General features: G+C 39.7%; 1 protein-coding gene across 1 annotated transcript in view; it reads right to left on the bottom strand.

The window, feature by feature from the left end:
* sufu (suppressor of fused homolog (Drosophila)) overlaps positions 1-17,109 on the bottom strand; it is a 94,210-nt gene that overhangs the window by 50,298 nt on the left and 26,803 nt on the right. Inside the window, exon 3 of the mRNA XM_059947044.1 lies at positions 11,057-11,193. Within this exon, the coding sequence (XP_059803027.1) occupies positions 11,057-11,193 (137 nt within the window). The remainder of the gene's footprint in view (positions 1-11,056; positions 11,194-17,109) is intronic.

Raw genomic sequence — 17,109 nt, 5'->3', positions numbered from 1 at the left:
GCTTAATGATGGATACTGCCTTTTTGAGGCCTTTTGAAAAATGTCCCTGATACTGGGGAGGTTAGTGTCCATGATGGAGCTGTCTCAGTTTACAACTTTCTGCAGCTTCTTCCCAATCCAATTTTTGGTGCTGTACCAAGTCTCTTCAAACTCCTGATGAAATATAGCCACATTCATGCCTTCTTTGTAATTGCATCAATATATTGGGATCAGGATAGAGCTTCAGAAATGCTGGAACATGAAACTGCACACTCTTTCCACTGCCGATACCTTGAGGACTAATGAGTGTTACTACAACTTCCCCTTTGCAAAGTCCACATCAGTTCCCTGGTCTTACTGATGCAGAGTTCAAGGTTTTCACTATGACACCAGCTGACCTGCAGGCCTCCACATCACCATCTGAAGTTCTGCCAATAGTTTGTCATCAGCAAATTTAAAGATGGTTTTAGAGCTGTGCCTAGCCACACAGTCATGGGTGTAGAGAGAGTGGAAGAGTGGGTTAAGCACTCATCCTTGAGGTGCACGTGCTGACTATCAGTGAAGAGATGTTATTTCCGATCCACACCGACTGTGGTCTCGCAGTGAGGAAATTAAGGATACAGTTAGAGGCCCAAGTTTTGGAGCTTGTTGGTTAATACTGAGGGTTTGATGATGATGATATTGAGTGCTGAGCTATAAAACAATTAACAGCAGCCTGATGTAGGCATCGCTGTAGTCCACAAGATCCAAGTGGACAGCTAGTGAGATTATATATGCTGTAGACCTGTTGTGGCAATAGGCAAATTGCAGCAAGTCCAGGTTCCTGCTTAGGCAGGAGTTGATTCTGGCCATGACCAACCTCTCAAAACACTTTAGCACAGTAAATGTGAGTGCCACCAGACAATCGTTGTTGAGGAGGCTCACCCAGTCTTCTTGGATGGACACTGATATGACTGCCCATTCCTAAAGTCAAAAAGAGACTGCAGATGCTGGAATATGAAATTTAAAAAACTCTATAAGAACACATTGAGTCAAGCATTTGTGGAGGGATCCTGATACAGGGTCTGGACACGAAATGCCATCTTGCAATTTATGCCTCCACATATGCTGCCTGAACAATTCATCCACTGCTGTCTTTAGAAGGCATATTATTAACAGTCAGCTAATGACACAAATATGAACACAATGCTGGTGCCAACCTCTTTTTAAATAATTAGAGCCTATCAACCCTTTACAGATTATTAACTCTCTGAACTTGTGGTCAATCATTTTCTTTAATGTTCCAACTGATATCAGATAGAAAGGCTCAAATACCACTGACAAGAGGTAAATGAACGGATTGCACGTACAACGTATAACACTGGCAATTTTCCAGGCAAAAAGGGATAATTTCTTACACTGCAAATTAATGCATCTGTATTTCTCTCATCTACATATTTTCTGGCATAGAAATAACATACTAGATATTTTAAAAGAACCATTGTTTTCTTCATAATGGATTTATTATGAAGAAATAATAAAGTTGATCCCCCTTGACACATTTTTAGATTCATCTGTACCACATTTTTCTCAAGAATACTTATTTAGCAGGCTTGCCATTTCCTTATTATGCATTAGAGTATTACTGACATCTATTTTTAAAGGCCCACATTGTTCTTCAAGATAGCTACAAAGCTCTTTTGTATCACTTTGTGCTCCTTATTAATTTCTAGTATACTCTGGCTGTTTATAACTTCACAAGTAGAAAGGATTCCTACCCTTTTTTATCTTCTATTAAGTTCTTATACAAAAATGTGTATTATATAAGAACAGGAATTCAAATACCTTTGTCAGTACCCCCCAGTTGATATGCAAAGTATGCCAAACTCTTCTTTATAATTAATCAAATATGTTTAGTCTGGGAATGACCTTTAATGTTTTTACATAACCGATTTTACTGGCAGCAACTGTACATGATTTTAATGCAATTCTCAATTCTGCTTGAGGGATGTGAATGATTGCCATACCAGAGCCAATATTGAGGAAGAACATTGACTAACGCTTCAAGTTTACCAGTGCTCAGTTTAAAGAGACTTGCAGTCATTCAGTATCAAGTACCAGGCAAAGAATGCTAGAAAGTAATCTAAATCATAAAGCATGTACCGACTGAAACAGGATTTTTTAAATTGAAGATCAAAGAATAATTGAAATAAGCTCTTTAATCAACTGATAATCATCTCATGGGGTGACCCTCCATGAATACCTCAGGTAAACATCTTACGGAAGGCAAAGGTGCTGTCCCTCAATTGTTCCAGGCAATAACGGTACGATCAATGACAAATCCAAGCCCACTGCTGGTATTGTACAACAAATCATTGATAGCCCAGTGATTCCATTATAGTCACAGAACTCCATATTTATTTGGAATACATTATGGAAGGGAAAGAGAAGGCAAGGACAGGTGGAAGTGACATGGTTATCTAACAGCAATAACATTCTGACTTGTTTCAAGGATTCCTTCCTGTAAAACTTAAATTTGCAGAAAATATCATGCATTGAGAGCTGCCAGATGGTTACGATTATTTTCTAGAAAGCAATTAGTCTGCACCTTACTAGAAACAGTGGTCACTGCTAACTTAGTGTTTAATGGCCCACATTGTTCTGCTAACTTATTGCTTAGTTCAACTAGCCTCTGTTGAATGTGCATGAATCTACCCAACTGATATGGAGAATATCTTTAAAAAGGTAGAAGCTGGCAGGAGGGAAAGTGAAATGAATAATTACATTGAAGTTTTTAAAACAAACTGAGGGCAGATCAGGTTGCTGCTGTATACATCTTTCCATAACAAAATATATTAAACTACTATTTGTTTTACTTAGTAACTGTTGCTTAACGACTTGCCATTCAACTGCTAAATACCTGATTACATCCATGTTCACCTATAACGTATTTGCATGCACAATTTTAAACTGTGATTTATATTTTTAAAAATTTATTGCAAGAGTTTGAGGACAATCGGAAGGGTTGAAATTTTTAATTCATTTTGATCTGAACTGGGCCTGTCAGAAGACAAATTGGAAAACAAGTAATCCACCATTTACCCCTGGACTTAGATTGGAGATAAAACTACATAATCAGAGAATTTATGAAACTGACATGAATACTCGATAATAATCCAAAGCTAAAAATATACAAACTGAAAAACAATGTAAACAATAATGTTTGTTCGTGGCTCCCATTTTTCTGGCAGAACATTATGTCAAATTTTAATTTCATTGTACAACGATTGACCCTGTAAATGAACTTTTACCATGGTCTTTCTTGTAAGGAAATCACATATAACAGATGTTTTCTAAAATTAAGCCAGTAATTTTAAAACTTTGAATGTTTTTGTTCCAGTATTCATATTGACCAGCAAACAGTTATAAATAATAGATGGTAAATGATTCATGGTTAAACACACACTGTGAAGGGTCTCATCAAACACCTTTAAGGTTGATTCCTCCAGCACTGAACATTGCACTGGAATTATAGTCTAGCTTTTGAACTGATGTCTCCAGAGTGGGATATGAAAAACAGATCATTCATTGTAATGTATTAATTTTCAAACTTAGCATTTAATAAATAAGCCAAGAGTGTAAAAAAAAAGTGAAATAAGCTGATGAAAAATAGAATTTGTAAAATTTAGATGGCACAGATGATTTCTAAAATATGACATCTAATAGCAGTGTCATGATTAATGTGCAATTAATTTCAGTCCATAAATTAAAATTTCTTCAGAGCAATATAGAAGTTATTGATCTTCCCAACTCTGAGTCTACAGTGGTCATGAATTGCTCCAAATTTTAATAGTTTAACCTAATGCCATTAATAATTTTCCCATCTGGGTTTATAGATTTTAGTAAGAGACTATATTATAAACTGTGGAAGCTGAATTTTGGCATTTAATTTGAATTGATTAAAACAAGTATAATTGGGAAAGGTTGAGTTAATCTTGAGTTGACCCTGATATGCATGTACTATACAAATAAATTCCAAATTACTGGCTACTCTCCTGCTGTACTTTGTTAAAAAGTTAAGCACATTGTTTAGAAAATTAGAAATCTGGTATGTGCTACAATTAATCTTTGATTATAACATCTATTTCATTAACAAAGGCATTGCCTTCAAAGAACAAATAACCTACAATGAATTAGAAAAGTAGCACTGGTTTTAAATATTTATACGAGTTTCAATTATTTTAATTACAGCCAAACAAAATAGGATTCCTCCTGGATCAAGGTGCAAAATGCAGCACCAATAGTCATACCCAAGGCACATAAAAATGCAGTAAACATACAGTCACACAAAATAAATAATATAGCCAAAGTATTTGAGAGCCATATCCTGCAGATTGACTGTGCATGGATGATTTTGGAAAGAATTCATCCTCAGCAGTCAGCAGACAAGCACACACCACCCACTGAGTGAACATTAGAGGGCAGCATCGACACGAAGAACAGCATGGGCGTCGCACCACAGTGTCTCTGGTGTCTCCTCTCCTGTGGCTGCAATAGGCAAGCCAGCTTGTAAACATTTCAAAGTACCAGCTCTCTAATCCAAAAGGTATAGAGAATTTGTATTACTTAAATCCCAAAAGATAATGAGCAGTGTTTCATGTGACAGTCCAATCTCTCAAGAGATCTATACAACAAAGTTTGGAGAATGTTTTCTTGTTATACTTACACCTTGCCATTCAAGAGGTTTCAGAGCTCCACAGAAAATCTGTTGCCAGTCTGCTTGTAACCCATTACCATTCGTGCTCAGTTAAAGAAAATGAACAAATTTACGTCTGTATCCATGAAACTAAAGTTTCATAACCTGGAAATTGGAGCTATAGTCTCATGCAAGTTTAAAATTGTGTAGGACCACAGTTCACATTCACCAGATTACTAAAAATCTTAAACCAGGCATTCGATTTTAATTTCTTCACATTAGCAAAATTCTCATATTTTAATTCTATTTTTATGCATCATTTTAAATCATTCAAATTATAGCTGCACAGATAATTTGAACAAAATAATGGCTGTACACAAGGAAATTGTAAAAGTTTATTTTTTAAAACATGAATAATTTTGTTTTATTAATCTCCAATATTGCTGGCACTCTACAAACTACTGGTGGTCAATGCATTTAAAATAAGTTAATTAGAATCTAGAAACAGGAAAAATAAACAAACATCAGATTGTATACATCAAGTAATAAATTATTTAAGGTATTAGAGGTAGCTGGGCTCAATAAATCCTTCCTCACCATCAGCCACTCAAAAACTGAAGATTGACAAATTGAATCGTACCTAACTAAAGATACACCATGAAGTTATAGAATTGTTAATGATTAATGAATCTTAAAGTTTTAGAATGGTATAACCCATCAAAAAAAAACCCATGTCTGGCAACTTAGTTAAAGTGTAAATAAATGGAAGGAGTTTATCCCACACTGACTATACAGCATTTGAATGTTACTATTCTTCACTTCAAAAGACAATTGGGTTAGGACAGGGGTCGGCAACGTTTACCACTAAAAGAGCCAATATGGACCCATTTCCCACAGAAAAGAAAACACTGGGAGCCACAAAATGAAATAACACTGCATACAACGGGGTTTTTTTTGCCTTTATGCTATGTATAAACAAACTATAATGTGTTGCATTTTTGAAATTGATGAACTCCTGCAGAGAAAACGAAATTACATTTCTGCATGCAACAAAAACATTTTGAACTCCGAAAAAAAGACGTTGGGTTGAAGGTTACTACATAGTTAGCCTACCTTGGATCGAAGAATTAAAAGAAATTGCGCACTGGCGGGTGTCAGGCATTGGCAGTTGTGATGTATATTAATAGCGATAAAAAACACGTTGTAGCGGTGTAGCGCTACACGCAGCGCTAAAATAAAGACTGCAGTCAAAGGTAACTTTATTCGAACTAAACAGCCTTGCTTTAAAGCCTCACTCAACCCGTCCCCGTGGGCGCGGATGCTCCAAAAGACACGTACTCACAAACCCCCGTAGGCTATCTTCCTTAGCTGGAACGGTGGCTAATTGTGAGCCGGTTCGGATGTGCCAGGAGATGAGGTCTCCGCAAAGTTTTCATATTGTACAAGATCACCATAATCTTCAAATTTCGAATTACATTTCAAAAGCTAACAAACCACGGGGAGCCGCATCACAGAGATCAAAGAGCCGCATGTGGCTCTGGAGCCGCAGGTTGCCGACCTCTGGGTTAGGAGGTCGTCAGTCCTAAGGCTAAACCAAGCCTCAAGCATCTTAGCTGTCACCCTTGTAAGTTTGTCAGCTTGAAACTTAACCAACTTTTGTAGCTGGTGTCCAACTTGTTCTAGATTTCCACTTTTCAATTCATCTATCCACAACAGCTTGCGGAAAGGCTCTGATAAGAGATGCAGAGGTTCTTGTTGCCTGTCTTTTTCTATCTCAGTACTGTATCAACTTATGATTTGATATTTCAATGATTCATTTGTTCTGAGTGCAGTATTTGTAGAAGTCTCGTGAAACTATTTTAAAGTTCTCAATCCATTCTTCTAGTAACTTGGCAGTGTCCAGTACAGCCAGAAGAGAAACCAAAACAACAACAGCACATAACAGGTAGCTTCATTTTCACTCGCATGTTGCTGCAAATTCAGATTTCCCCTCAGTGTCAGTAAATCAAAAGAACTGGCCATTGACTTCAGAAAGGGGGGTGGTACACATACTCCTGTCTACAGCAATAGTGATAAGATTGACAACTTTAAGTTCCTAGGTGTGAACATCACCCATCGTCTGTCCTGGTCCAATCATGTAATGTCAAAGCCAGTGGGTGTAAAATTGGCTTTCAAGACTCAAAGTCATGAAGCATCAGAAGATCAAATACAAAGAACTGAAGGAACATCTTGTTCTCCATCTCAAGTTCCTGAAAAAGATGTGACTATAATTCACTCATTCCTGCTCTGTATTCAGAAGTGCCTGAAGACACCACTAAAAAATGCAACAGCTATATCTTCTTGCCAAAATTAACAGTCACTCTGTTTTTAAAATTCACCTAATTCTTCCTCATCCAGCAAGAGATGAAGAGCACAAGAGGAAGACAAACAGTAATTGCTTTGGAGACACATACTTGGCAGGCTCTGGTGAGTCAACAAGCAGTTTATGATGACAATACCACAAACAACATGATATGACACAGGAGGTAGGAAGACAGCGTGAACTACCCGTAGAATGTGAATGTCATAAGAACTGAAGATTAAGCTCAAAAATAGATTGCCAAGGGATGGTTATGCTCCTCAAAGTCAGATCTGCATTTAGGTTCCACCATTTTGCAACTCAGATTTTCTACCACGCCTATAATCAACGTCTCCTTTCAAAATTAGAGGTTCTTAAGCAAATTAATTGTCTTTGCTAATCAGAATAAAAACTGTCAAGATTACTTTAAATTAAAACAATTATAAAAATTAAAACAATAATCAAGTACATTAAAGTAAAAAGTTGCTCTTTTGCCAGGAATGCCAGCATGATTTGTCACTGCAATGGGCTCAGTCACAGAGCAGAGTAATGGATTTTGCTTTGGCCCAAAATATTTACAAAGCTCAAGTATTTAATGACCAGAAAATTCTAAGCATACAATCATTTCTCATGTACCATTACTTTCTCTCACGTGGAACACCCCAGAACACCAGTTCCCCAAATCAACAAAATTTATTTCAATTACCATTTCAGAGCACAACAATGCCATCTGACATTCTGGTGCAATTCTGTTCATGTGCTCTATTGTCAAATGTGGAATCTTTTTGGATATGAAATCAAAACCTAATCCTAGCCAATACTTAACTCACAATTAAAAACAACAGGAACATAAACATATGCCAGAAATCAGATAAGAGTTAAAGAGCTGTGAAGTTGATTGGTGAAGGAGATACAGGGTTGGAGAAGGGGGAATCTGATACAAGGACAGGAGGCCATGGAAGAAAGCAACAGGGGGAGGAGCACCAGGGGAAGGTGATGGCAGATACGGAGATAAGCTGAGAGATGGAAATGAGAATGGGGAATGGTGAAGGAGGGAGGGGGCAATTACCAGAATATCAAGAAATCGATGTTCACCCTATCAGGTTGGAGGCTGCCCAGATGCAATAAGAGATGTTGTTCCTTCAACCCGAGTGTGACTTCACTGCAACAGTAGAGATGGCCATGGATGGGCATGTTGGAATAAGAATGGGAAGTGGTATTAAAATGGTTGGCCATTGGGTGTAGGTGCTCAGTAAAGCAGTCTCCCCATCTACATCGGGTCTTACTGATATACAAGAGGCCACACTGGGAGCACAGGTTACAGTAGATGACCCGAACAGACTCACAGGTGAAGTGTCACCTCACCTGGAAGGACTATTTGCAGTCCAGAACGTTAGCGAGGGAGGTGGTGTAGGGGCATGTGTAGTACTTGTTTCGCTTGCAAGGATAAGTGTCTTGAGGAAGACCTGTGGGGAGGGAAAGTAGACAAGGGAGTCACGTAGGGAGCATTCCCTGCAGAAAGCAGTAAGTTGGGAGAGGGGGAAGAAAGATGTGCTTAGTGGAGGGATTCCATTGGAGATGGTGGTAATGAGGAGAATTATGTGCTGGATGCAGAGGGTGGCAAGTGAGGACAAGAGGAACCCTAACCCTGGTAGGATGACGGGAGGATGGGGTGGTCAGACATGCGTGAAATGGAAGAGATGTGGTTGACAGCAGCATTGATGATGGTGGAAGGAAAGCTCCTTCCTTTGAAAAAGGAAGAGATATCCTTCATTCTAGAATGAAAAGCCTCATCCTGACAGCAGATGCAGTAGAGATGGAGGAACTGAGAAGGGGATGGCATTTTCACAAGTAACAGGGTGGGAAGAGGTATAGTCCAGAAAAATGTGAGAATCAGTGGGTTGATAAGAGATACCAGTAAACAAGCTGTCTCCAGAGATAGAGACAGTGAGATTGAGAAAGGGGAGGGAGGTGTTGGAAATGGAGCAGGTAAATGTAAAGGCAAGAATATGGAGGTAAAGTTGAAGTCGATGAGCTCGGCATGGGTGTAGGAAGCAGCACTAACACAATCATCAATATATTGTAGGAAAAGTTGCAGTGATACCAGTGGAGGCTTGGAACATAGACTGTTCCACGTAGCCAACAAACAGACAGGATTAGCTGGGACCCATGCGAGTGCCCATGGCTACACTTTTTTGTGAGAAGTGGGAAGAGCCAAAGGAGAAATTATTGCATGATGACAAGTACCATTAAGCAGAGGAGATTGGTGGTGGAGGGAACTGGCTGGGTCTGGTGTCCAGGAAAAAAAAAACAGAACTTTGAGGTCTTCCTGGTGGGGGATGGAAGTGTATAGGGACTGGACATCCATTGTAAAAAATGAGATAATGAGGGCCAGGGAGCCTAAAATCATTGAAAAGATCAGAGAACATGAAGTGTTATGGATGTAGGTAGGAAGGGACTGAACCAGGAGGGATAGAACAGAGTCGAGGTATACAGATACAAGTTCAGTGGGGCAGAAACAATGAGTTTACCTGGACAGGCAGGTTTGTGGATCTTGGTAGGAGGTAGAAATGGGAGGTGCAGGGCGAGGAAACCATGAGGTTGGCAGCAGTGGATGGGAGATCCCCGGAGTCAATATGGTCAGTGATGGTGTGTGAGACAATGGCCTAGTGCTCATTGTGGTGTCCAGTTCAAGAAACAAGAGGTGGCGTCTGAGAGTTTCCGCCCAGCCTCACCAAGGTGGAGGTCAGTACACCAGACGACTACAGGAAACCCCCCTTATATGCGGGTTTGATGGTAAGATCAGGATTAGGGCAGAGAGACTGGAGGGCAGTGCACTCGGAAGGAGTGAGATTAGATTTGATAAGAGGAGTGGTTAAGTCGACATGGTTGATGTTCCTTCAGCAATTGGCAATGAAAAGATCCAGAGCAGGGTGTCCAAGAAGAGGAGGAGGTTTGAGGACAGGAGAAGGTGTCGTTGGTACAAAGTGGAGAGTCCTTGCTAAAGAAGCAGGCGGTGGCAGAAGAGCACCGTGTAATGATGGGGCAGAACTCACTGAGGCGTGGGCACAGGGAGTCAAGGGCAAGACTCTCACCGAGGACAGTGTTCTGCTTCAGAGAGGGTATGGTGAAGGTCGGCACAGGTGAGAGCTGGGATCGGGGGGGGGGGGGGGGAGAAGGGGTTGTAGCAATTTAAAAAATCCAAAACAGGCAGAAGACCAGAGCAGGGTGTCCAGAAAGAAGAGGACTGAATATGAGAGAAGGGGGTCATCGGTGTGGGGTGCAGAGTTTGAGTTCAAGTGGCAATGATTTTTGTCACTGATTGTTGGCAATGCAGACTTTTGCTCACTGCAGTTTCAAGTATTCATGCTTAAAGATGCCTGAAACAGCCAGGAGTGAAAATGAAAATTTAACAACTTCAACATGTTAGGTACTATGAAAAATTTGAAGGAATCAACAATCTTAAATGTTACAAATGAAAATTAATGTTTAGAAGGCAATCATTGAAAACATTGTATGAAGGCAGTCTGTTATCTGCACTAGGTGCCCGCACTGATTTTGGTCATTTACAGTCAAAATAACATATCAGAGTATACTGGATGAATTCCTCCATTGATAATTATTAGGAACTAACACAGCTTTAAGTTCTTAGTAGTATTGATGGTGTACTAATTTGTTCTCTATTTTATTTAAATGCATAATTTGTTGCTCAGTTTGTCTTTTTTTTTTAAAAAACACTTTTTTAAAAAAAAAACTATTTCCATAAAACTTCAGCTATTTGGGCAGCCAGTTAATTGGGCCAAAATACAGTACACAGGTCCTGATATGTCCTGTTAACTGGAATCCACTGCATTTATATATTAAGAAAACAGAACAGAAAAATTCTGCATTTGAGAACCAGAGAAGTACTAGGATCTCCACTACATTACTCCATAGGAATTCAGCTCCAAATCTGCTGTACTGTACTACATGTTCTCCATTGCTGTAGAAAATTTCTTTTGTAGGAAGACTTTACATTCTTTCTACATTGACCATCTGTAAATACAATAATTATGGAAGTTTACCTGACTGGAATACATATCTGGCCAAACCCTGCATCAATTCAGCTGGCCACGTCGGAGGTGCAGTTTCCCCAGTTTCTCGTTTTAACCGGAAAGTCAATTCAAACCCAAAGCCACTTGGTCCTTCCACTCCTGTAAATCTGAACAACAAAAGATGTCTTAATTATTTTTATTTGCAAGAAGACATTTTAAATTTGATGATGTTTTAATTTTCAAAAATTGTTAAATGCAAGCTTGATGACTGCTCATTATAATAATGTTAGAGTGAATTGTGATGTTTTATCCATTCCGTGATCCACAGACACACCCATGTCCACTAAACCAACACAGGCTGAGTGGTAAACATTGGCACACTCATCACTTGGCTCTAACACCAAACTATACACACAAAGCCCAACGATGTTAGGATTGGGAGAAAAGTCAGTTTAATTTTTTAAAACTTACTTAACGTACTTTGTTTCTGTGCAATTAACATTTCTTTCATTTAGAAAAAAAAATCAACATTTTTTAGGTCTAAACAATATTAAGATATTTCAAAGCCCTGGCTAGTTTGACTAGAGTTTAAAGACTAGGCCTTGCCAGAGCACGACTTCAGGGACACACCGTCTGAGGCCCACTGACCAAAGTAGTCCTACAATGCTTGCTGGGTGCAACAAGTCAGCAGAATTGTCTTCCACATCCCAGGTGTGTTTAGAGAAAGGAAATGGGATCATGGCTATGTTTGGCTGAATTTAATTTTGACATCCGCAAAATTACATTCACCAACTTTTGAAAATTAAGACATGTCAACCAAATTAAATGATCTTTAAATTTAAAGTAAAAATACTGACACCAGAGATACACGAGACATTATCTATGCAAGGCGTGTTTCACAAGCTTAAGTAACACATCAGTGGCAGGACATTCTAAAATTAATAGCAGAAATTGGAATCAATGGTACTCATTACAATCATTTTCTTCTTAACAAATGGGAACAAGTAATATTCTAGTTAAGTAATACTGCAACATTTGATCATTATTGTGAAATTCAATTAATATGGTGCCCACATTAATAAATTGCCCCCAAAATATAGTCAGCCTGATAGCATGCAATACAATTTGCTCTAAAAACTGTACACGATGTAAAACAGCTGGAAGGCAACAGGAAACATGGTTAGATATTCACATTGATTGCAATTTTCAAGTTTGGTGACTCCAAAACTAACTGAAGGAAATGCACGAGAGCCCAGTAGAAATCGTGCGCTGAGGTTTCTCTTTAGTGAGGCACATATTTATGACATGGTGGTGTAATGATATATGCCATTCACATACCTCTTAATATATCCCGTAATGAATTAGGTGAACAATGAATGCTTAATCAAACTACTCAAATATTACCAAAATATTAACTACACAGCACTCCTCCCTGCTTAGCTATAAACTCCAACTCAATATAGAATGCATCTCAAAAACACGGTAAATAGTGCTTTCCAGTCAACTTATATACACAGTATACTATATAATACAACTACTCTGTAAACACCCACAGCTAGTAAATATTAAAATTGTCCCATTCAGGCTGAAAGACTTAATTGCTGTGGAGAATTTCTTACTCTTGTGGGATAATGTTTTTCCTGACAAGGGGGCTATCAGCCTGCTTGGCAGGTGAGACCTGAGGCAATGAACCAATCGCAAGTTCTGAAGACTCCTCCATGGTGGTTGCAGGAGTCGAATCTGGCTGCTCTGGCTACCTTTAACACTGACTTTGCTTTCCTCAACTGATCAATGTGTCATCTCCAGATGACATCAGACAATCGCCATTGTAAGAGATTGGTCCAGTTCTAGAAAAAACAGAAAAACTACAACACAATGCAGGCCCTTCAGCCCACAACGCTGTGCCAAACATGTTCTTACTTTAGAAATTAAAGTAACCCATAGCCCTCTTTTTCTAAGCTTCTTACACCTGTCCAGAAGTCTCTTAAACTCTTCCATTGTATCCACCTCCACCACCATTGCCAGCAGCCTATTCCATGCACTCAGCACTGCGTAAAAAAAAAACTTACCCCTGACATCTCCTCTGTACTTACTTCCAAGCACCTTAAAACTGTGCCCTCTTGTGATAGCCATATCAGCCCTGGGGAAAAAGCCTCTGACTATCCACATGATCAATGCCTCTCATCTTACACACCTCTATTAGGTCATCTCTCATCCTCTGTTGCTCCAATGAGAAAATGCCAAGTTCACTCAACCTATTCTCATAGGGCATGCTCCCCAATCCAAGCAACAGCCTTGTAAATTTCCTCTGCACCCTTTCTATGGTTTCCACATCCTTCCTGTAGTGAGGCAACCAGAACTGAGCACAGTACTCCATGTGAGATCTAACCAGGGTCTTATATAGCTGCAACATTACCTCCCGGCTCCTAAACTTAATCCCACAATTAATGAAGGCCAATGCACCATATGCTTTCTTAACCACAGAGTCAACCTGCACAGCAGCCTTGAGTGTCCTCTGGACTCGGACCCCATGATCCCTCTGATCCTCCACACTGCCAAGAGTCTTACCATTAATACTATATTCTGCCATCATATTTGATCTACCAAAATGAACCACTTCACACTTATCTGGTTGAACTCCATCTGCCACTTCTCAGCCCAGTTTTGCATCCTATCAATGTCCCGCTGTAAGCTCTGACAGCCCTCGACACTATCCACAACACCCCTAATCTTTGTGTCATCAGCAAATTTACTAACCCATCCCTCCACTTCCTCATCCAGGTCATTAAAAACATCACAAAGAGAAGGGTTCCTAGAACAGATCCCTGAGGCACACCACTGGTCACCGACCTTCATGCAAAATATGACCCGTCTACAACCACTCTTTGCCTTCTGTGGGCAAGCCAATTCTGGATCCACAAAGTAATGTCCCCTTGGAGCCCATACCTCCTTACCTTCTCAATAAGCCTTGCAGGGGGTACCTTATCAAATGCCTTGCTGAAATCGATAAACACCACATCTATTGCTCTACTTTCATCAATGTGTTTAGTCACTCCTCAAATAAAAAAATACAATCAGGCTCATAAGGCACAATATGCCTTTGACAAAGCCATGCTGACTATTCTTAATCATACATTACCTCTCCACATGTTCATCAATCCTGCCTCTCAGGATCTTTTTCATCAACTTACCAACCACTGAAGTAAGACTCACTGGTCTACAATTTCCTGGGCTATCTCTACTCTCTTTCTGCAACCCTCCAATTCTCCGGAACCTTCCCCGTCCCCATTGATGATGCAAAGATCATTGTTTTGCTCAGCAATCTCCTCCCTTGCCTTCCACAGTAGCCTGTCTTCAACTTTCCAAATTGAACATCCACTATCAAGAAATGTGTGCCCATGAATGGTTTCGCAAAATCCACAAGAATCCTCTGCCAGGGCAATGCAGGCCATTCCCAGGAATGGAGAGGTGCTGCTCATGGCATCTTCTGGATGTGTTGGTATCACGAACAGTGCAGGGCAAGCTGGTCAAAATGCTGATCTACCTCAGGCCACCAGACAACAATGTTTTCATTTTGACCACACCTAGGTGACCTGCATATTGGTCATCCAACATTTGTCTCTCAGCTTGGATGGTACAACAGCTCTTAATCTCAAGGCAATCTCCGTCAAGGGCAAGTTCATCCCATGCTGGTTTTTTTAAAAAAAGAGAAATTGGAATTCCTACTGTACTTTCCAGCCACTCTAGAGCCACCAAAAGTTTGTCCTTTTTTTGTAAATTTTTCAGGTATTTCCTTTTCCAAGGGTAAACGGGACACTCCATCAGCACTTCCATGATTAGTTGTCTTCTTGAATTTCACAGGCAAGCTTCACTTGATGTGGATCATAATGTGTGTCTGATGTGAAGATATACTTTACCATTTGAAAGCCACCTCACAGTGCTTTGTCCATTGCCATTTCTTCCCGATCTAGAGTAATGAGTTGAATTACAAGGGGTAAAGCATAGTAGCCAGGTTTGACAGAAACCTATTATAGGAATTGACAAATCCCAATAAAGACTGCTCTTGTGACATGTCCTTTGGCTTTGGTGCAACCACTACTGCTTGCTTGAATTTTCTTAACACACGTAAAATCTTTGTGCATCAATGTGGCTGCAGTAAGTAATGCTTGCTTTAAAGAATTCACACTTGTTGCATTTGTCTTCTAATCTTTTTAACACCGTTTTGGGTTTTGAGATGTTGCTTGTCATTCTCACTGGTAACAATGACGTCTCCAGTTAACACTGAATGCCTGTGTAGCCTTACAGCATTTGATCCATAGCTTTCTACCAAAGGGCAGGAGTAGACACTATTCCAAAAATAAGCCTATTATAGCGATATAATCCTTTGTGAGTAATTATGGTGAGAAACACTTTGGACTCTTCTGTAGGTAGGCCTCAGCCAAGTCCACTTTACTAAAGTGTTTTCCTCCAGAAAGGTTTGCAAAGATGTCCTCTATCCCACGCAGAAGGTATTGGTACTAGGTTGATGATGACCTCAATCACCACAGATCCTGACAGACCTATTCTTTTTGGCTACTGTTACCACCGGCGTTGCCCAAGGGCTCCACTCAACATTGAAAATAATTCCTTCAGCCTCCGCACAATTTAGCTCACTGGCTACTTTATCACAGATGGTGTAAGGAATCAGATGGGCTTTGTAAAACTTGGCTGTGGCATTTTCAGTTAGCACCATTTTACTCTTGATATGCTGGAGTTTTCTATATCATCATTGAACTCTCCTGTAGCATCACCCAGTAACTTGCTTAATTCACATTCAGTTGACTATTACAGGAGATGTGGCATGCAAATGGTGGGTAGATCACCAATCAAGTTGTCTGTGTTTCAGCCATTCCCTGCCCCACAATACTGGTCCCCCTGTTTTTACCACATACAAGTTCAATGTGGCTTGTTAGTTGTTGTATTTCACTGTTACGGATGTCAGTCCCACAGAAGTTATTGCCTGTTCAGTATGAGTTGGACATCTGCAGGTTTTAGTTCAATATCTTTGAAATGCCAAACAAACTCATTTTGTGAAATGACTGAAACAGCCGAGCTAGTGTCCAATTCCATTTTAATTAAGTTGTTGTTAACTTCTGGTGTAAACATATTGCTCATATTTTTTGTTTTCACATTGTAAATCTCAAAGCTACCTAGTCCTATGTCAATCAGATTTTTCATCAACAGCATGCAGATTACCGCTGTTTTTGAGCCTGCCACTTACTTTTTATTCTTCTCTTCCTTGAGCAGTCCATTTATTTATTTTTGTCTGCCTGACATTCTCTTGTACCTGTCCTACTCTGTTTACTTTTCTGCAAATTTTGTCTTGAAAACTGCATTGGTCTGGTGTATGCGAGCCCCTGACACAATGGTAACAATTTGTTTGACTAGGCAGGTTTCGATTTAGATGTTGCAACTTCCATTCCCGGAATTGCTCACTTCCATTCCTGACAGTAACTCAAATGCATCTCTGGCTGCTGTTTCCATTGTTACAGCAATTCCAACTGTTCTTTTAAATGTTAGCTGTGTTTCAGTTCAGGGCAGTTTTTGAATATTTTCGTGAATGATTCCACAAACTAAACAATCTTTCAGTGCATCATTAACCCCATTACCAAACTGGATGCTTAGTTCAATCCCTTCAGTTCAACTATGTAAGCTGAAATGGACTCCCCTTCCTTTTGATTCTGCTTATGAAACCTAAATCGTCCTGTAATAAACAATGGTTTTGGTTTTAAATGTTCCTGCATTACTTTCACAATATCAGCAAAGCTCACTTTGGCTGGAGCAATGAAACTTCTAAGCAAACTGTATGCTCTTCCACCCAGTAAAACTGGCACTCGTTTTTCATTGGCTATTTCATTCTCTTCAAAATACCACTCAAATTTGTTCAGTATACACCACCCAGTTATGTGTCATGCAATCAATTGCATCCATCTTTCCAAAGTAGTCAGACATTTCTGATTTTTTTTTAATTTATCGCCCAGTATTCACTGTTTACAAGTCTGTTATTGGCATTTTTAGGACCCAACTGCCTGTCTCCCCTTGCA

This window comes from Hypanus sabinus, chromosome 22, assembly GCF_030144855.1.
Source record: "Hypanus sabinus isolate sHypSab1 chromosome 22, sHypSab1.hap1, whole genome shotgun sequence".
Lineage (NCBI taxonomy): Eukaryota > Metazoa > Chordata > Chondrichthyes > Myliobatiformes > Dasyatidae > Hypanus > Hypanus sabinus.
The sequence above is the reverse complement of the archived record's forward strand: the minus strand, read 5'-3'. Positions and strand labels throughout refer to the sequence as shown.